At 38.7% G+C, this 20905-nt stretch overlaps 1 protein-coding gene across 1 annotated transcript; it reads left to right on the top strand.

Annotated features, from left to right (window-relative positions):
- Positions 1-6: 6 nt before the first annotated feature.
- Positions 7-20087, top strand: USP38 (ubiquitin specific peptidase 38). Its single transcript, XM_042051937.1, has 10 exons — positions 7-719; positions 2038-2173; positions 6479-6608; positions 6866-6967; positions 9704-9862; positions 10222-10415; positions 10954-11047; positions 11905-12011; positions 13106-14453; positions 17840-20087. Exons 1-10 carry the CDS (start codon positions 35-37, stop codon positions 17999-18001), a joined length of 3117 nt encoding a protein of 1038 aa, XP_041907871.1. The 5' UTR covers positions 7-34; the 3' UTR covers positions 18002-20087.
- Positions 20088-20905: the final 818 nt, after the last annotated feature.

Genomic DNA, 20905 nt, shown 5'->3' with positions numbered 1-20905 from the left:
CCGCCGCCGCCGCTCGGCCGATGCGCCCGGAGCCATGGACAAGATCCTGGAGGGGCTGGTGAGCTCGTCGCACCCGCTGCCGCTGAAGCGGGTGATCGTGCGGCGCGTGGTGGAGTCGGCGGAGACGCCGCTGAGCCAGGCGCAGTGCCGCGCCATGTTCGCGCTCGGCACCCGGCTAGTGCTGCAGGGCCCCGACCCCTTCCAGCGGCAGGTGGGGCGGCAGGTGCTGGACGCCTACGGCCGCTTCCACCGCGCCGAGTTCGAGGCGTTCTTCAACCGCGGGCTCGTCCTCGGGCTCCTGCAGCGCGGCTACGGCGAGCTGAGCAACCGCGATCCCGCCATCCTCGACTACATCCAGGCGGGGCTGCGCCTCATCATGAGCTGCCCCTCGGTGCTGGAGCTCTTCGAGCTGCTGCAGGTGGAGGCGCTGCGCCTGGTGTGCGAGCGGCCGGCGCCGCCGCTCTGTGCCCGCCTCTGCCAGCTGCTGGGTGACTTCCCGCAGTGCCTGCCCCGCGGCAGGAAGCTGTCGCTCGCCTTCTGCCAGCAGCTGGTACGCAGCATCGCCCACTTCCAGAGTCAGGGCACCCGGGAGGCCGAGTTGCGCCTTTACGTCTCGCAGGTGACCCAGGTCAGCGCGCTGTTGAGGAGCGTCTGGAAGGCCGAGCCGGACACGCTGCTGCCCTCCCTGCAGGAGCTCTTCGCTGTCATCTCCGCCGCGGGTGAGTGAGAGCGGCGCGGAGTAATGGGGGCGTGGGTTATCCAGGGAAAAGCAAAAGCCTTAGCGCAAGCGATGGGCGCTCTGCAGGCATCGCCTGGGAGCCACTGCTTTCTCACCCAGATATTAAAAGGCAACTTTTTGATGGTAGAGAAAGCAAAGCCTTTTTTATTTCTTGCCCACCCCTAAAAGCTAGAATGGAAATAGTGATTTATTTTGCTGCAGAGCAGGATCGTGTTTGGAAAAACTCCTGGTGCGGTGCTTTAAATGAGATACTGAAATGAAGTTTTTGGGTGCTGTGTTAGAAAGATTTAAAGCTGTTAGTAGTAAAATGCATATAAATATCTCAAAGGCTGTTGCTAAGAGGTTGGTGTCAGACTCTTTGGTGCCCAGCAACATGACAAGGAGCAAGGGCCATTAACTAAAATACAAGTTTCACCTTAACATGAGGAAGAACTTTAGATTGAGGGTGGCAGAGCCCTGGAACAGGCTGCCCGGGGTGGTCATGGAGTCTCCGTCTCTGGAGACATTCCAAACCGACCTGGGCATGTTCCTGTTTTACCTGCTCCAGGTGACCCTGCCTTAGCAGGGAAGTCGGGCTACGTGATCTCCAGAGGACCCTTCTAACACAATTCTATGATTCAGTGAAAAGCTGCTATTCCTCCTTGCTCCTTGGAACTGTTTACCAAGTTGGGATTTATAAATACGTATACATAATATATATAAAAGCAATATATAGACCTTTGCTCTTTTAGGAAGAATCTAGTGCCTGAGTAATGGAAATGTGATTGTAAATAGGTTCTTTCTGACTTCTGAAATCTCTGAAGTACTATGTTAGTTCCCATTGGAAAGTGCCTTTGCTGTTGAGGTGCCTGGGAAACTTAACATTGCATTTTGCCATAAGTGGTATGGTTAGCAGAGAGTTGTTGAGATAGGACATGAGGAATACCATCTGCACTAAATCCCTAGGCTTAACATGATGTATAATAAACAACTTACAGTACTTCTTTTTAGAAAAATACAAAACCTACTTATCAATTCCACTTAGGGTAGAGGAGGAGGAGGAAGTTGTCAGATGGTCACTTTCTTGCATGGATATGAAATGAACTAAAGGAGTTTGTAATTCAGTGCTGTTCGTTGTCCTTAATTCATTGAAATATTTTAATTTTGGTTTCATTTGTGATAATACAATGCAAGATGTAGGATAGATTTATTGTCACTTTCAAACTATGGCGAAGTTGTAGGATAGAACATAAAGCTTACTTTTTTTTGTGGGGTTTTCTTTTTAGTTCCTTACATTATGTCTTGTTCACCTATTACAGATACTTCATTCGAACCTTCTGTTGCACTGGCAAGTCTTGTGCAGCACATACCATTGCAGATGATTACAGTACTCATCAGGAGCCTTACTACAGATCCTAATGTGAAAGATGCAAGTATGACTCAAGCTCTGTGCAGGTAATGTATTTCATTGTGAAGGGAGAGAAGTCTCTTAATCTTGCCTTTTTGGACGTTATTTGTTACTTAGGTTCCATTAAAAAAACAACCAAACAAAAACATAGAAAAGAGGAACTTTTAAGATGGTATTCCAAGACATGCTTTTGGCATGTGAAGGTTATAAAGAGATCTGTATGTGTGTATATATATATGTATATATAGATAGATAGTTATATGATGCTGTGGATGTTACTGGCATGGTTTCAGTTTAGGGTTGCTGCCTTCATTGCTATTGTGGCTTCATTCTCCAGCCCTACTGAGGTGGATGAAGAGAGTTAAATAAAAACTAAGAGGAAACACCTGTGTTCCTCCTAGATGGCCTCTTGAGTGAGGTTTCCTACCTTCTGGAAGATGGCATAAGTAGGAAGCTTCATGGGGTTTGCAGTCAAGCTGAGAAACAAGGCCTTGTTTTCAGGAGATGAACCTTTCTGCTTTTCCAAGAAGCAGGGTAGAATTCTCACATGATTGTTTTAACCATCGTCTCCTGCTCTGAAGAGAGGAGGCAGTTCAAAATGAGTTCTACTGCTTAGTTTTGAGGGTTTTTTCTGCTTAGATATCATCACAATTTTTTAGTAGGATTCACAGAGAACAGTCTCTATTACCCTTTTTACTCAAACCCTCTTAGGTTTTTTGGATGTTCTTTGAATGACAGAAGAATAGGAATGATGTAAAAGCAATTGCATATTATCTAACCTTGAGTAAACGTGGTGGAGATGAGTAGCAGTGTTAACAGACTGGGATTCAGATTGCAATCTTGGTTAGTATCTTCGGATATGTGAATAACAGTGACGTAGAAAGACGACAGTGATAGAAGGATGAAGACCATTGAAGAAGCTGTTATTGAGCACTGAAGGGTAGAAAAATGGGTAGTGCAGTTAAGTAGGGGACTCTTAGAAATTTGTCTTAAACTAAGAGTTTAATGTCTGCAATATTATTACTTTTAAGTACATCCATCTGAGTGTAGTGCAGTACTTAGGCATTCATGTAGTGTAGCACTTGAATATCTTGGTGAAATACTGAGGGCTTTTTCACACTGAAAACATTTCTTGTGTATACAGTAAGTTGAGAAGCTGTATTTCAGTCGAAAACATAGTGAAAAGAAGCAGCACTAGTAATACAATTTGGAGTAAGACATGTTGTTTAGGGATTTTAAAAGAATTTCCTTCACTGAAGAGATGTCAGCAAAGCTGTGTGCCCAGTCTAAATGTCAGAGCTGGGGGATTCTGGATTTGGGCATACTAATAATTTGCCAGTAGTGTGCTGGTGATTAATTTTCAAGTTACTGTAATTTTAACATTTATGTTGCATTGCTGCATCAACACAGTATGATCATATAACTGTAGCCTAAGAATGGCTTCGCTGTGTGCCTCTGCTTAGGGAATTAATGCAGTGCTGAGCTTTGGTTACAACAGGAGCTGTTATTATCGTGTAAGAGCTCTTTTTTTACTACTAGCCATGTAGTGGGTTAGTTTTTCTCTTGTTTGGAAAGGGACGGGCAATCTTACTTGCTTTGTTCATTTTTTGAGGTAATACTCAATCTCAACAGCCTCTAGCTTTGTTCCATGGAACCTTGTTGGTTTTGTTTCTGGATATTCTCATGTCAACACTGCATCCAGCTTCTTTCTCTACCTCTGGCAGCCCTTTGCAGTTATTACTCTCTTCTGGCTTAGTGGAGCAATTGTAAAGAGGTTAATGCAGCTGGAATGTCTGGAATACCAAATGACAACGCAATCATCAGGCAGCATTCCCAGGAGATGCAGAACTCCAGGCACAGCAAGGTCTGATGAGAGTCAGCAGAGCTTTGGTGACTGTAAATTAGAGACCTTGTTGCTCACTTCCTAAGTACAACTTCATGGCACTGCAAAGTCTGTCTAAAGTTGAATACAGAGTAGTAAATAATTTATATTTAACAGACTCATAAATTGAGTTTATTCAGAGGGGGCAGTATATTAGACACAGGACAGTGTTAAAAAGGGTACTTGGCTTTTGGCATGAGCTGTTTTTGATTCACTCAGCTGTCTCATGAAACCTTACCTGAATCATCAGTGAGGAAAAGCAGAAAATTGTTGAATCTCCTTGAGGGTATATGGCTACTTTAAGGGTCTACTTCAGAACTCTGGGGGAAAATGGACTAGCTGTACTCAGGATCCTGACAAGTGTAATGTTTCTTTGCACTTCAACCCAAGTATCTTTGTTAAGAGAAACTGAAAATTTTGCTAAGAAAAACTGCAGGTATAACCACGTGCTCTGTCCTATTGGAAAAAATGTAAAATACTGTAAAATACTTGTAATTTATTGGGGGTGCCAGATGGTCTGAGGATCGTCTGTTGCTATTTTGGGGGTTTTTTTCTAATCTCAGTGATTCAAACCTGAGGTTCCAGATTCTTTGATGTGGTGAATAAGATATTTTGTGAAAAAAGTTACTGTCTGAGATTGCGCAAATAACTTATTTTTCTATTTGAAGATAGCAAAAATACCGTCCTTATTAGGCACATATATGGGTAAAAGACCTGCTCATTTTAGGGTGGTATGAGGCAGAAGGTCCTCTTGAGGCTTTTAAGGTTCTCTTAATCTGGTCAAACCCAAAAAAGCATCCTATGTTTATATTCATGATCATCATGGCCCATACTACTATCTGCCTCTGTATTAAAAATGCAGTCATTGATTGCAAACGAGCAGAAGCCAAGTAAATGCAGCCAAAATACCTAATCTTCACCTACCAGGTCTAAGATTTGATCCATTTTGGGACAGTCTCAAGCAGGTCTGCGAGTTCACTTCTGTTTCTTCTTCTGGCTTTTGTTTCTGCTCTCAAAGGCATTAACTGTCAAGATTAACAGTCAGATGATAGATGATGTAGGGCTCTACAGAATACTTGTCTCAACAGTTAAGAAAACGAAATATATTTTCGTTAGGCTTAAATTAGCTGTGCATATGTTTCTGCCACTGCTGAAAAATAGCAAGCCTACAAATCAGGGAGGGGAAGATTTGAAGATGATTGGGCTATGAGTTGTGGAGGTTTTTTTTAGGTTGAGGTTATTGCAAACAAAAATAGTTTGGGCCTGTGTTTTTGATTGTTTTAGAAAGTACATGAGAAAGTTGCTCAGGGTAAACATGTTCGCATTTAACATCTTGAGGAAATGAGAGCTTTGTGTAAGTTCAGAGCAATTATTACCATGTCGCCATGTTTCTTTGCAAATTTTTTTTTGTAGTAACATGGAAGAAGATTTGTGCTTGTTTGTTAAAAAGGCAGTTCTAAAGATCCCTTTTTTTAGGGAAACCATTGAATTTTATATGTGCAGATAGTACCTAATTCTAAGATACGTATATGTGTGTATATATATATATACACATACATATATATATATATATATATATAAAATAACTTGTCTCAGTATCTGTCCACTCTTGTGGTAGAAAGTTTTTCCTTCAACTTAATTAGTGCTGCCTCATCTTGTTTGATGAAGGGGGTCTTGTCAATTAAAGAAAATTCAAAATATTGCCAAGTAAAATCTCAGAAGAACAAAGCCTAAACTTCATGTTTTAGCTGGCACTCCCTTACAATATTGTCTGTGTCTTAGAATTGCTTCAGCTAATCTGCTTGTCTGCCTTAAGGATCAGTATAAATTGACTATTAATTTAGAAGGATAGAATACCTCTGGTTTCTGTTCCTGATATTTCACTATATTTTCTAGGTACTCAGCTTTTTTCTTAGCCCAAGCGAAATTCTTCCTTTTGAGATGCATGTAGACTCCAGACTGCTCAGTGTATTTAAAATTACTAGATTTTACCATTAAGAGTATTTAAGCTGGCTTCCAGGAGTGTAGTTGTAAGTTGAAGAGGTTTCCTTAATGGTCAGTTTTGGTCTGCTTTGGGGTAAAAGGTGTAAGAGGGGAAGTTACCAGGCACAGGCACTTTTTCAGTAGTAAGTTTTTCCCAGATGTTAGCTTAGTGTTTATAAAATCAGGGTGCATTTTCTAGACTTAACAAGAAACAATACAAAAGACTGGCTTTTATATGGTTATGTATTTTTGGGGATGCATATTTGCTTCAAATATATTAAATAAATCATTATTAATTTCAAACTTAAATTACTTGAGATATAATCAAAATTAATTTACCACTTGCATAACACTCCTGCATTAGTTATTGTGAGTCTTATTGTATAAGCCTGTAACAAGGTAATATAGAGTATCTTTTTCATTGAGATTAAAGTTAGGGGCATATTCGTTTTTTTAATTTTTTTTTTGTTCTCCAATTGCCTTGCAGAATGATTGACTGGCTATCCTGGCCTCTGGCTCAGCATGTGGAAACATGGGTGATTGCACTGCTGAAGGGATTGGCCGCAGTCCAGAAATTTACCATCCTCATTGATGTCACTCTGCTTAAGATCGAACTGGTATGTTGGACAAGAGCATTCAAAACTGAGGGAGAGGGAAACGAATTGCTAACACCTATGCAATTGTGTAGCATCTTTTTTTATTGCAACATACAGTTTCTTCTTATTCTGAAAATATGATGTAAATGCATCTATAGCTGTCATTTGCATGTAATGATTTTGTCTGTTTCAAATTGGTTGTGTGTTCGAAGATTTGTTTCTGTGTTTACTGAAATTTTACTTTGCAGATTTCCTGAAATAAATGTGGGTTTTTTTAGGTCTTTAATCGACTTTGGTTTCCTCTAGTGAGGCCTGGTGCCCTTGCTGTCCTTTCCCACATGTTACTTAGCTTCCAGCATTCTCCAGAAGCTTTCCATTTGGTGAGTTACTAAATAACTGTTTTTCAGTGATTTGAAATGTCACTCACTGTGTGATTTCTGAAATGGGTGTAAAGAGCAACAGAATTGATGTGCTTGGATTTCTGTTGGAAGGTCCTAGAATCAGATTCCCATGGTCACAAGGAAGGCTTTTTAGCTTCCAGATTCAACCACTTCTTATATAACTGGAAGCAAGCATTGTCTTTCCTTGTATGTACTTATTTCAGGCAGTAGTATCTGTGCACCACATTTCGACTGCATGCTTCTGGAAATCCATTTTATGTGCGTGTAACTGGCTGATAAAGTTGGCCTGCAAGTAGGTTTTTGAGGACAGCTGATGGGGAAAACAGATAACCAGTTATCTGCTCTATGTAACCTAGTCACCCTGAATAGGCTTGTGAGACCAAGAAGTACTTCCCTTCCAGAAAGCTGTGCTGTCTGTGTCAATGTTCATGGACAAATTAAAGGACACCATTTTTAATGGCCCCTCTCCAAAATGCATTTCATTAGTTAAGGCTACAGATAGGAGGGTGTGACAGTGGCTGTTTGTATTACTACAGAAAGGTGTTCAACTTAAAGTTTAAGAGAAATATGTCTGAGATTTAATAGTAACAACCTGGCACATTGTTTCTAAGCTGTCCCCGAGGCTCTGAAGGGATATCAAACCCTTTGGTTAATGTCAATTGCCTTATGCCTGTTACATTGCTTTTTAACGAGAGATGTCTGAAGTTTCTTCACTGCCCTAATCTTGGTTTAGGATAGAAATTTGAGTCACAAGCCAAGTAGCCTTAAATATGCTCAAAACATAAATATTTCATATATTTACTGTCTTGCTTTTCTTCTTTTTTCCTAAGAGAGACAAAACATTAGAAAAAATGTAAAATATGAGATAGCTTATTCTAGAAAGGAATTTGATTTAACAAGAATTTCTGTTGGAGGCTGCATGCTGTACTGCATAAATACCTCCCTTCAAGATTTCATGAGCATTTTTGCTCTATTTTAAACAATTTTCTTCACTATCATTTTTTGTGCTACTACTATAATTTAATATTCTGTAATATTTTCCTTCACTTAAAGTGCTTGTTTACTTCTTTATAACAAATGGTCTGATTGTGAAAGGGTCAAATGCATATTTGATAAATAGAAATGAATTTACTTGGTAATGCATCTGAGATTACATTCCCCCTCCTTACACTTGAGCATCATTAGCATAAATTAGTTTGGTATTTTTATAGCAGAAGCAGTCTTGCACTTATGATGTAGAACTTATGATGATCAAAACTCTACTGATGTACAAAAGTTTATTGCAGCCTCAGGTCAGAAGTGGTAATTCTGTGTTTATTCAAAGTGTAACTTTCAGTATTACCCAGCCTGCAGAATATGACTCTCTTTGACAGAACTGAGAACCTCTACTTTTTCTGTTCTTCCCATCTGCTTTGTCTGTGCAGAATTACCGTATCTCAGATCTACTTGACACAAATCTCCTTCTTGGAGCCCAGTAGTCGCTTTCTCATTGCTATGTACCCACATTTATAAAGTGGAAGATGGAATTTTTTCATTGCAATAGCTTTCACTATTGACTTGTGGTACAGTGAACACTTCATCTTTGTTTTTCTTTTTAAACAGTGGATATCTTGCTTACCTAAAGAGCAGAGTTTATTTATCAGAGATGTAAAAATATTTTTTATACTCAGAGAATAACCAATATTTGAAAAAGTGGCAAACCAGTATTTTGCACCTGGCCCCTTTTACTCTGGTGTTTTGAACTATATCAGTTCTTGTAATTGGTATACCTTCCTCAAATTCCTGTATTCTTATCATTACTGTTCTGTATTTCATGTCTTTAGCTTACAAATTGTTTGGTAGTAATTAATGATGAGAAATTATTCTCTCAATTTCTTTCACAGTTAATCAATTTTGATCACTTGGAAACTGGCAAAGGTGTCTGAAATACTTTGGTTCACAGTGAGAAGTCCCTACTTTTTGTGAATTGCTTTGAAGTAAATTTCTACTTGATATCTTAGGACTTATGTCTCGTGCATTTAAAAATAGAGAGCTGTGCTGAAGAAGAGGAAGGAGATGAAGTAAACATTTCTGAGTCTAATCTGACCCAATTTAAATTAGTCCTGAATCTGAACTAAACCTCGAAAGAGATTACCATGGCTTTGGTGAACTTCCAGCTCATAGTACCTGGCGTGGTCGTGGTTCATGGTAGCTGAGGTGCCTCACTAGGTGGAGCTATGGGCCAGTTTCCTCCTTGCAGGAATAGCAGGAATGTATTCAGTGGCTTGGGATTCCAAGCATTAGATTCTGTTGTAGGAAAATTGAGAGGTTTGTTTTAAAAACCGTATCTGTGAATTTAGAATAGGATACTAAACTGATAGTGGTGGCACAAAAGCAAAATGTTTGCAGTTAATATCCTTAATAAGATGAGTACTTTTGGACACTCGACTATTTAAAATCTTAGCATGCACCTTCTAAATTCATAAAGTGCCAAAACTTGCTATGTGAGCTAAAGAGAGCACTGAATAATTAATTGTGCTGCTTTGAAAATTGTCATGTGTAAAGAATGTGTGTTTTTCAAGTCATTGTTTTTCAACCACTTCTTATTTAATAACAAAAGATCCCCTGTCATTTGGCATGCATAAACCAATGAAGTTCAATGAAGTATTTTGTAGAAGAAAAAAACAATGAGAAAATGCAGTTAACACCTTTTTGTTTCTTTGTTTTCCCATTCAGATTGTCCCGCATGTGGTCAGTTTGGTTCACTCCTTCAAAAGAGATGGCTTGCCTTCCAGTACAGCCTTTTTGATGCAGTTGACTGAGTTGATACACTGTATGATGTATCATTATTCAGGGTTTCCAGAGCTCTATGAACCCATTCTGGAAGCTATTAAGGTACATTAGGAATGTTAAGAGGGTGGAATGTTTTTTGTTTTCCCAGACATGAAGCTGTAGTTGCACAGATCTAAATTTTTTAGAGCTTCCACGTGAAGAAAAGAGCTAACCACACAGTCTCATGTCAACCCTCTGTTTGAAATACAGAATAAATATAAAGCTTTGAAGGAGAAGGTTGAGGGGAGGGGAGGGAACAAGGGCAGGGAGGGCTGTTGTATCTCCCTAGGCTATCAGGGGCAGCAGGAAGACCCTGAAGCAGAACTGAGAAGCAGGGGGAGATAGGTCCTGCCATTCAGCAGTATTCTATTATAGAAACAAATACAAAAACCTATTAAGTGTGTTAAATGTTTCTCTTGTAGGATATGCCCAAACCCACTGAAGAGAAGATTAAGTTGATTCTCAGTCAGAGTGCCTGGACTTCTCAATCCAGTTCTTTGCCATCTTGTTTATCTAGACTTTCTGGAAAATCTGAAACTGGGAAGACAGGCCTAATAAATCTAGGAAATACTTGCTACATGAACAGTGTTATTCAGGCACTTTTTATGGCTACAGAGTAAGTGCTTCTTAACACCTCTTTTCATTGCAAATAATTCTTGCAGTTACTGCGCTCTTGATTTTCACAGAATAGCAACATATCCTGGGGTCTCTCAGCTTGCCGGATCTGAGTGGAGTTTTTTGCACTCAGTTACTGATTGCTTTGTTCAAGTCCAGCTCTGGAAACTGCAATTTTAGCCACTAAAAATCCTGATCCTTCTGCCCAGTGTCAAAAGACAAGTCGTTTTTTCCTCACTGTCCTTGCTCACTGCAGTATTGTAAAAGTTTTTGGTGATGTTTTGTTATAATCTGGAAGGTACTAAAAAAATTTCTCTGCAGCCCATTCCTACACTTTTAAATGCTTAAAGACATAGGTATTTTGCAGTGTTAGTCTTACTGTACAGTAATTTTGTATGTGCATTAGAGCAGAGTCCCAGGATTAAAGGGAAGTGTTACATGTTTTGTTTTCTTTCAATTTGAAGTAATTATCTGAGCTGGAATGATAACTGCATTGTTAGAAGTCTAGCGAGGAAGCTGATGTCTTTCTTTCATTTCAGTTTCAGAAGACATGTTTTATCTCTGAATCTAAATGGCTGTAATTCCCTAATGAGAAAATTACAGCATCTTTTTGCGTTTTTGGCCCATACCCAGGTATGTCAGTTTTCCATCTCTTTCTTTCCATTGCTTTTCTTTAAGCCTAGATCTATATACCAAAATTGAGAAACAAACATGATGCCATGGGAGTCCTCTTGAGTATACCAAGTATAAATATTATAGTTTTGTATGGGAATGAGTCTGCCTTCAGATGCTCAGATGGTGTGGATGGACTTATGAAATACACATTTTTCTAAGTGGAAGATGTTGGCATTTTGTTGTTTTTATAAAAAGGCAGTGATAGGTTTTCTTTGAGAAGCAAGAGTGAGGAAATCTAAATAAGACCTGAGTTGATATACAAGCTGATTTTATGTATCTTTCTAGGGTAAGCTGTGACCTTCTTCAGTGATTTTTACACTATATTTTATTGTAGTTCAAATTCTAATGTGAACATTATTAGAATGTTCAAAACATTCTGCTAATGCTAGAAAGGCACAAGACACTTCTGTTCTCCTTAAATAATGCAATAAACTTGTGAAGGGAATGAGGCCAGATGAGCTTCAAAATAAATGGATACTTATGAAGTACTGGTGTTCTCAAGAAAGCAAACAGGTTTTTTAACTCACCAGCAAGAACAGTAGCTGCTATTATGCATAATATCTGGCTTGCACTCACTAAACATTAATATTTGCCAGCAGGATGAACTATTTTTATCTTTACTAGAGACAATTGCTACAAAATTAATGGTTCTCCCTTCATATAATTAAGTTGTATAAATGTTTGTGTACCATGTGTTTCATTCAGCTACTCTGGGATAATGTAGTCCAAAGTTCAGCTGTTAATATTAAAATAATATAACCAATTTTTTAAGTAGTTCCTATGTAACCTTGCCTGTCCTCCTCTCACTTGAACAGAGGGAGGCATATGCTCCTAGAATTTTCTTTGAAGCTTCCAGACCACCATGGTTCACCCCTCGATCCCAGCAGGATTGCTCAGAATATCTCAGATTCCTGCTAGACAGGTATGGTTATGGTGCCATTAATGGGAATGAATCTACAGCCTTACCACTTAATGTTGAACTCTTAGGAGCAGTTGTGTAACAGTTCCACTGCTGAATGGGGATCAGGAATTCTCAACCTCATTCCTGTCCTTCTCTGGTCTTCTGTATGGTCTGTGAACTACTTTTCTTCATGGGTTTAATCTGTGGTAAAGTCTGGATGCCATCTTGAATCCACATAATTAAAAACAGGCTATGGTGGTAACAATGTGCCACTTTTACAAACTTAAACATGGGTGTTATGTTCGAGTCGTGGTCCTGTTCTTAAATTAATGTGGTTGCTGAAAGCAGTTTGGTTGTGCTTCTGGAATTTTGTGTTGGTGGAGATAGCTGTATTTCATACAGGGTAAAAAAGTCACAGAGATGTACATGTCATTATAACCAGTTAATTAAGCAAGCAATTAACTGTGGCAGAGATAGAGCAGTAATACCTAAATTTGTTAATAACCCTCTTTATTTTTGGCTTGCTGAGATGTGGCTTAAGCAATATTACTTTAAGACACATTCCACTTCTGGAGAAATTTATCTCAATAGTGAAATAGTGTTCTTTTATTTTTTCCCCTTGTCTTGGGTTTCTTTTTTGGTTTGGATTTTCTTGCTGTATTTTCTTAACTTTCCTGGCTGCAGAATTCTGACATTTTCTTCAGAAGTAGTCTGGCAGTAGATAAATAGCTACTTACTGTCTTACAAAATCTGACATACAGGACCAGTCAACTCGAGAGCTGATTTACTAAGACAGTGTAATGGTAAATAATAAAAACATTGTTAGGTTCTTTTAATACTTGCCAGTTCTTTCATTATATCCATCGTGTTCTGTTATATATAATGAGACCCACAATAAATGCTTTTGTGCCTCTCATACTCTGTTTTGGATAGCACAGACCTCTATGGTTCAGCTTGCTTGTATAAAAAATAACTAACAGATTTTTTAGTGTAAGACACTTCGAGCAACTTAACCATCTATATTTTTTAGCTCAGCTGGAAAAAATAATGTGAAATAGTGTGGCAGTATTTGGAAAATAGCACAGTTACTTGGATTTATTTTTCTTTGTCTTCAGGTTGCATGAAGAAGAGAGAACTTTGAAAGCATTGTCTTCAGCCAAGAGTTCTGAAAGTATCATGAAAGAAGAATCCCAGGCACGAGAAGCTGTCCATAAAACACAAGTATTTACTGAAGCACCTTGTATGGGAAGTGAGGAAAGAACTCTGATAGAGAAGATGTTTGGAGGAAAATTGAAGACTAACATATGCTGTTTGAACTGCAAAAGTATGTCTCAAAAGGAAGAAGCTTTCACAGATCTCTCTTTAGCTTTCTGTCCTCCAACTTCCTTAGAGAATGTTGACCCAAAATGTATGGAACATTCTGAAGTGAAAGATGACTATGTGGCGCAAAGTAGTACTTTAGCAACCAGTCCTGCTGCAGAAACACCTCTCAGTAATTTGGAAGTAAATCATGGATGTGACACAATAATGAATGAAGGAACCATAGAAGATTTTTCTAATGAGCCAAACTCTGAGAATACCACAATTTCTGAACTCAAAGTTCAAAATAATGGGGATATGTCTCAGAGTCTAGTAGGTAAAAATACCCTGTCAGTTACAGACTTACTCAATTACTTTCTGGCACCTGAGATCCTTAGTGGAGACAATAAGTATTATTGTGAAAAGTGTGCCTCTCTACAGAATGCTGAAAAAACTATGCAAATCATTGAGGAACCTGAATACCTCATTCTCACTCTTTTGAGATTTTCATATGATCCAAAGTGTCACATAAGGCGCAAAATCTTGGACAATGTTTCTCTACCACTTGTATTGGAGCTGCCAGTGAAAAGAGCAACATCCCCTTTAGCCGTTGTTTCAGGAGGCTGGTCTGTTGGTGTGGAGATTTCTGATACTGGAGAAAACCTTGCTAAAAAACTGAAGCCCTCAGGTGCTGATGAAGTGACCTGCCCACAATTGGTGCCCTATGTGTTAAGCTCTGTGGTGGTGCATTCTGGTGTATCCTCTGAAAGTGGACATTATTATTCATATGCTAGAAATGTTACTGGCTCAGGGCCTTCAGGGCTCTGCCACCAGTCTACAGCTCTTTCTTTAGTTTCTCCTCAGGGTAAGTTGTTTACAGAGGAGAGTCCTTGTACTGTTGTAGAAAATGAGCTGGACACTGAGATGCCAAGAGAATGGTTTCTGTTCAATGACAGCAGAGTAACATTTACCTCATTTCAGTCAGTCCAGAAAATCACCAGTAGATTTCCAAAGGACACTGCTTATGTTCTGTTTTACAAAAAGCAAAACAGCACCTGTGGCTTCAACACCAATCCAGCAAATGGCCTCTGGGTAAATGGAGACCCTCCTCTACAAAAAGACCTCATGGATGCAATTACAAAAGATAACAAACTGTACTTGCAGGTAAGATGGAAACTCTGTGGAAAGAGTGTCTCCTTAAGCCTCACAAGAGGCAGTCTAAAGGAAAGAACAAGGTAGCTTTTTAAGTATTCTAGTATGTTAACCTTATAAATCACTAGTCTGGCTTCCATCTTGGTGTTGCTGGACAGGTTTCATAGTAAGATTGTCACTGTTAGATGGGAATTGTCAAGGAAAATGGCATAAACGCATTTCAGTTTAAACTTTGAGTTTAGGTCATTTAACCACTTGTAGTTCCAGATGGGAGAGGCTTCAAACAGTTCAAACTTTCATTGCCTTTACTAAATTACAAGAGTGGCTTAAGTATACTTAAAAACTTCTGAGTGGTGTTCTTACTAGTGCATTTTCATTTGTAGTGAAGTTTTACTTGCAGAACTGTGCTTACCCAAGTGCCTGACAACTGAAATGATGACAAGATGTGGGTGACTAGATTCCATTTTCCCTTTCCTGCCTATGTCATATCCTCTGTGGGACCAGCACTGCCAGCAGCACATTCCCTGTGGTCTGAGAGTTTCACCTGGCTGTGGCAACCTTTTTGTTTACTATTAGAAAAAAGCAGTGTTCTCCACACTTTGATATGTTTTTGTTTGAGCATTGCTACTATTTTTGGATGTTCTAGGAGTAAAAGTGTGTTTTACTGTGTACTCTTTGATGGGTTAAGCTGTTCCTTGTAAGGGTTATAGGCCAACTCAAATTAGAAGAACTAGGTAAATTTAACTTAGAAAAAATGAGCTAAATCTCAGTGTGGAAAATCTGCTGCAGGTATTCTACAAACATGAACAGGAGAACTGAGAGCTTAAATTGCAACTCTGTTGCTATTTTCAAGCTGTGTGGCTAAAGCATTTATGTCCTGTCTTTGCATATGTGCCGCATCTTGTCTTGACTTTGTCTTGGCTTCTGTAGCAGTGATCTCTGATCACAGAATAGCTTGGGTTGGAAGGGACCTTCAAAGGCCATCTAGTCCAACCCCCTGCAATGAGCAGGGACATCTTCAACTTCAAAGTCCTATCCTGCCTGGCCTTGAATGTTTCCAGGGATGGGGCATTTACCACTTCTCTGGGCAACACGTTCCAGTGCTTCACCAGCCTCAGAAAGAATTCATTCCTTATATTTAGTCTAACTCTACCTTCTTTTAGTTTAAAACCATCACTCCTTGTCCTATTTGGTGGGTATTTTCCGTTTTTTAATTGTAATCTCCTCAAAATGAAAAATATTTTCCAAGCGTATCATTTTTGTTTGCTTTTTAGGGTTTTTTTGTTTGTTCTTAGATCTTTACCTACCTTTCACTTTTGAATTCTTCAGTATTGGCTTTCTTTGTAGTGTTTTATTAATCTCAGTGTTGCTGAGCTCCTGACCTTTTTCTCATTTTAATTGAGGCTCATTACAAGTGCTCAGTTACTGTTTTTCTCAAATTAATGCTAATACTGCGATTCACTGAATTAGATTATTCTAATTTTAAGATGCCATATTTCACTGTTGGTTCAGAGTTCTAAACTAGTGTTTTTCAGCTAAGTCAAGAATATATTTTTCTGTCCTGAGAAAGCCTTTACTTTTTTTAGAAGATATGTTTAAAAAAAATTCTTTATCTTACTGCTTTTGTTTTGCTATTGCATATCAGTTTACCACATGGTAAATGAAGATGTTTTCACTTTAAATATCTAAACCTGCAATATGGGTAGCTCCCACTCTATTTAAAACAAATTTAAAAACCCTCTCTGGGAACAAGTGGAAAGCAAGGGAGGATGCTCTCCATTATTCTCAGTCCAGAGAACTAAAGGGACTATCACGTTTTACTTACCTGATGTAGTGTTTGTTGGGATAAATATAATCAATATGAAAATATTCAACATTTTTAGAAATAAGGCTATTGCTTGTAAAAATGCCAGTGCTGTAAGCTAAACAGTTTAGTAGTGTAGTTTTTCAACTATACAGGCTATTTATGCAAGGTCTGCTATTTTAATCAAAAATTGCGGTTGATTTCTGGCACTACAATTGAGTTTTTAATATTTCCTTGTTATTCCTAGTAAACTTGCTTCGTTTTTGGTGTGACATACAGTTAGCCAGACAGCTATGAATCCATATATTGCTGGAGACAGCGTAATACTGTCTTCAGGAATATGGCCAGTGCATTTGTGTAGATGGTGTCCTCCAAATATATTACATAATTTTGAAAATGAGTATGCATTTCAGTCCATAGTAGTGTACAATAGTTTTAAACTTAGGCTGTGTTTTTGAAGAGGGCAAAGTAATTTAAACTCACAAGGACTATTTTTAGCACATGTGAAAGTATGTGGACAAGACTTCAGTTTAGTGCTTTCATGGTAGTATAATACTGTCAGGAAGAATTGAAGGTGACCCCTGTAGTTACTAAAACCCTGTTCTAAAGTTTGCTTCCACTGCCTTTAGGGAGGTGTGTAGTGATGAAGTGTCATGTGAAGGAGGCTATTGGTATGAGCCTTAGCACTGGAATACTTCATTTGTTGCCAGGTCCACTGTCTTTTTCCTGTTAGTCTTCCAGAGCCCAGGACCTGCCTTCTCTCCCTTTATTTTTTAAGCTCTTGGCCAATTCGAGAAAGGTATACTAAAGATTCAAAATTACTGCAGGGTTTATTGAACTAGTTGGCCAGAGACAAAATAGTGCATGATATGTCTAATGAGGGAAAGGCTGTGCTCATCCCCTTCTTAGATGTCTTAAGAAGCCTCAGGAGCATTCAGCTGAAAAAGCAGCTGGCAGGAGGCAGAGCTTTCATGTTCCTTCCACTTGTGCAGGTACATTTTCCGGTGGTTTACTCTGATTTTTATGAAGTGCTTGAGAATTGCAGAGACTTACTAATGTTATAATAGTTAGCATAGCAATAATCCTTGAAAGCTGAAAAGCTGTAGTGAATAGAAGCTAGATAGCTTGTCCATCTTTTGGCCTTTTATCTGAGTATGTTGTTACTCTGTGCTGTCGATTGAGTGGAATGAAAAAGTGTCTTTGAAGTAATTAACATTGATTTTAAGGTTTTACCTTTCAATTTTGCGACCAAGAGCATTTGAAAATTGCCAGGATGAAAACTCATATGAAACATATATCAAAACCTGTTTTGTTAGCTTCTGATCAGCAGATTCATGTTCTAGTGACATCCCATGTTACTATAAAACACAATTTAGCATGAACTCAGATGGATTTTATTTTGTTTCACTTATGTTTACTGACAATAGCGAAATTGTACATCTCAGATGGGCTGTGGATGTTCAACTTGAAAGTGCAGTAAAGCTGTTCACTAGAAATTAGTGATGCTGCTTTAAAAGCTGTTTCAAGGGCATGAGGTTGTGCATTGGTTTGTTTTTTTTTTTTTTTTTTAATTGTCTTTATTCTTTCATTTCAGGAGCAAGAGCTTAGTGCTCGAACACAAGCGCTTCAAGCTGCCTCAGCCTCTTGCTCTTTCCGACCCAATGGATTTGATGACAATGATCCCCCGGGAAGTTGTGGGCCCACAGGTGGAGGAGGAGGGGGTGGGTTCAGTACCGTCGGTAGATTGGTCTTTTGACTATGAAGACAACCTGGAATACACTGGTTCCAAAGCAGCCCAGTACTGCTGAGGACAAATAAAATACTGAACTCTGTCAGATATTGTACCAAGCTTTGAGACTTGATCCTTGTCCAAAAGCAAATATTGGTGTTTCTTTGGTTATGTTTTATTTGAAATAAATAAGTGCATAATGGAAAAAACCTACCTCTTAAAAGTTCAGTTGCTTTCATAGTAAGATATGCTTGCCCAAAAGACAGAAAATTAAGATTTTTTTAGGTAGATGCTAATGACATTGCATTAAACTGAACAAATGCACTTACATCAGTTTCTCTTGTCATCATCCACTGAATGAAGAAAGTTCATTTTTTACTCTGATGGTATTGCTTTATGTGGAAACTCATTTTCAGATGGGTTAAACTGCATCTGTAGTCTCTCACCCACTGCTTATTTTCAAATCCAGTGCTTTGTGGATTTTCAGAGATGATGCAATTTGTAATGAAGGCAATAACTTAAATGTGACATGGTACAGTACTTTCCAGGTTAAAAATTCTGTCTATTTCCAGTGTAAATGAAAAGAAACAATTTATAAATATTTGCTAAGTTGCTATCCAAAAAAGTGCATGTTGTGTAGGAGCAATGTTTTTAAATAGAAATTGTTAACTTTGTAGCATTTCTAATTGTTTTGAGGATTTTTAAATTATTTCAGGGAATATATCTGCTGAGTATTGGAAAGGAAGAGATTCTGTATGTGCCTTGCAGTACCGTAACTTAAACTCTCTGAGGCTGCAGAAAATGAGAAAAATGTCTTAGTAGTAAATTATTTTTTGTCAGCATTAGAAATCAAGACATTTATAGAGAGCTTTTAGGTTTCTGGAAGTAAAAATCTGTTAGTTTGAAATTCAATAAGTGTTGCCCTTTATTTTTTGATTAAAAAATATACATACCTAGTGATCTATAACTTTCATGGCCTGTACTGCTGAAAAAACCTGATCATAAAAATGGAGCTGTATTTGTGAAGTCAGAGAAAAGCTGCCTGTATTGATATTTGCTGAGGATCTTTGCTTATAAGAATCTTTTGAAGTTTTGCCTTCGGATTTTGCTGGTAGTGAGAACTTTTTGGTGAGTTCAGGATTTTTTTTTTTTTTTTTTTTGTCTGCAGGAGCCCAAAATTATTCTGCCTAAGGGGCAGTGTTTGCTCATTAGGCCAGCAGAGATTGAGGATCTGCTCCTTTGAGTCTTGGCAGAAATAGCAACTTTGGTTTTGATGTGCAATGAGGATAACATAAGTAAAGGACTTAAACTGTTGAACCCAGTGATTAATTCTTGAGTAGAGTGAAGCGTAAATTTATTTAAAGTATTTTTACAAAATTCTGCACTGTTTTTGCTGTGTTTTTATATTCTATTAGGTGACAAAGTGTGTCCTTAAAAAGTATGCGGACCTGGCAGGTTTTAGCATAACTGTATAAAAATAAGCAAATTTTTTAGAAAATGCTTTTAAAAAACATGAGAGAGTGAGGTCTTGTTCATATGATTCTAAATATATGGAGTTTAGTCTGAAAGGTAACTTAGCTTGCAAGCTATTTTTGTATTATCACTAAAACTATGCTATTTACTATAGGTTCAGATGTTATACTCAAGAAAGCTAGAGCAGCTCACTTTAATGATTTGTTTTTCGGGATTTTTGTTGTTGTTGTTGTATTTTTTAATACTTTCCAAGCCTTCTTGTGACAGTTTGTGATATCTTGGCTTTGGCCTGCTCTTTTCATTGCTATCTCAGCTGTAGGTCTCTGAACCAGGAGTTCAGCCACAAAAACATGGAATGTTTTGAGACCAGCATGAGGCACGTTCTCATTTCGTTGTACTTGGATGAGGCTTTTTTAGAAAGCTCACTTTGCTTTGAAATTCTGTAACTTTCAGTCTAAGAGGGCTTTTTTATTTCCTTTTAGGCTTCTCTGCCAGTTTGCTCTGGTTTGAAAATGTTTTATAAGACAGGTTAATTTGGCTTTTCTCTCCCAGATTTGAGGACACACTAAAAAGCTGTCTACTCTTTGCATTACCATTGGGAGTATTTTGTGTCTCTGTGTCAATTTACTGTTCATTTTAAGCTACTAGTAAGTAGAAGCAGGGGCAAGTGGTCTTACTTTATATGAAATCATAGTTTTGTAAAGATCAGTTTTGTTTTTATGTTCTCACAGTGAAAATACAAATTATGCAGCCTACCTAAAAAAAAATTCAATATGTCTTTTTGTACTAGTTTGAAAACAAACCAGTGGGAGGCACCAAGTCAGAGTAACAATTTAATAGGAAAATTAAAGAAAAGGAAAAAGAAAAAAAGAAAACCCTGGTTCAAACTGACAGAGTCAGGATACAACCTGACACCCTGTTAGTCAGGGTGGTGATAGCAGTCCAGTAGAACGGTGGCTGCAGTCCTCCTGAAGTGGTGGATGTGGTTCTGTTGAAGCAGTGATCCTGTAGAAGGGTCTGGTCTTCCTTGGAAGGTCCAGTGGTGGCTATGTAGCTCCTGTCCTCTATAAATCCAGTGGAAAAGGTGTCTGTGGTGTTCAGAATCTCAGATTATATCCAGGATGGAATGCTTGCTTGGTTCCTCCCTCTGGGTGGAGCATCTCACAATGGGATGATGAGTCATGAGGCCAAGTGTTGATTAGGCTCATTAACAGAAGATAGTCCGGAGGGAGTTACCTCTGAGTCGTGCGGCAGGACAATGATAGGCCATTAACAGAAAGATAGTCTGGGGGGAGGAGGCAAGGAAACACTGCCCCACCTGGTTTCAGCATCTCATGAGGATGGTAATAGAATACACTGCAACCCAGGACACTTTTGTATACCTGTTGTACTATATTTATTTCATGAGCTCTTAGAAGGCTTTCTGCACCCTTGTTTGCCTGTTCTAAATTAGGTGTT

This window comes from Corvus kubaryi, unplaced genomic scaffold, assembly GCF_017639235.1.
Source record: "Corvus kubaryi isolate FWS band 111438036 unplaced genomic scaffold, C.kubaryi_AGA036_p1.0 77, whole genome shotgun sequence".
Lineage (NCBI taxonomy): Eukaryota > Metazoa > Chordata > Aves > Passeriformes > Corvidae > Corvus > Corvus kubaryi.
Note: the sequence above shows the minus strand (reverse complement) of the source record. Positions and strands in the feature narration are given on the sequence as shown.

Excerpts from the sequence above, each read along its gene's own strand:
- USP38 (XM_042051937.1), top strand. The coding sequence starts at position 35 with ATGGACAAGATCCTGGAGGGGCTGGTGAGCTCGTCGCACCCGCTGCCG. Across the intron at positions 10,416-10,953 it reads GCACTTTTTATGGCTACAGA|TTTCAGAAGACATGTTTTAT; the intron begins GTAAGTGCTTCT and ends CTTTCATTTCAG. Across the intron at positions 12,012-13,105 it reads CTCAGATTCCTGCTAGACAG|GTTGCATGAAGAAGAGAGAA; the intron begins GTATGGTTATGG and ends CTTTGTCTTCAG.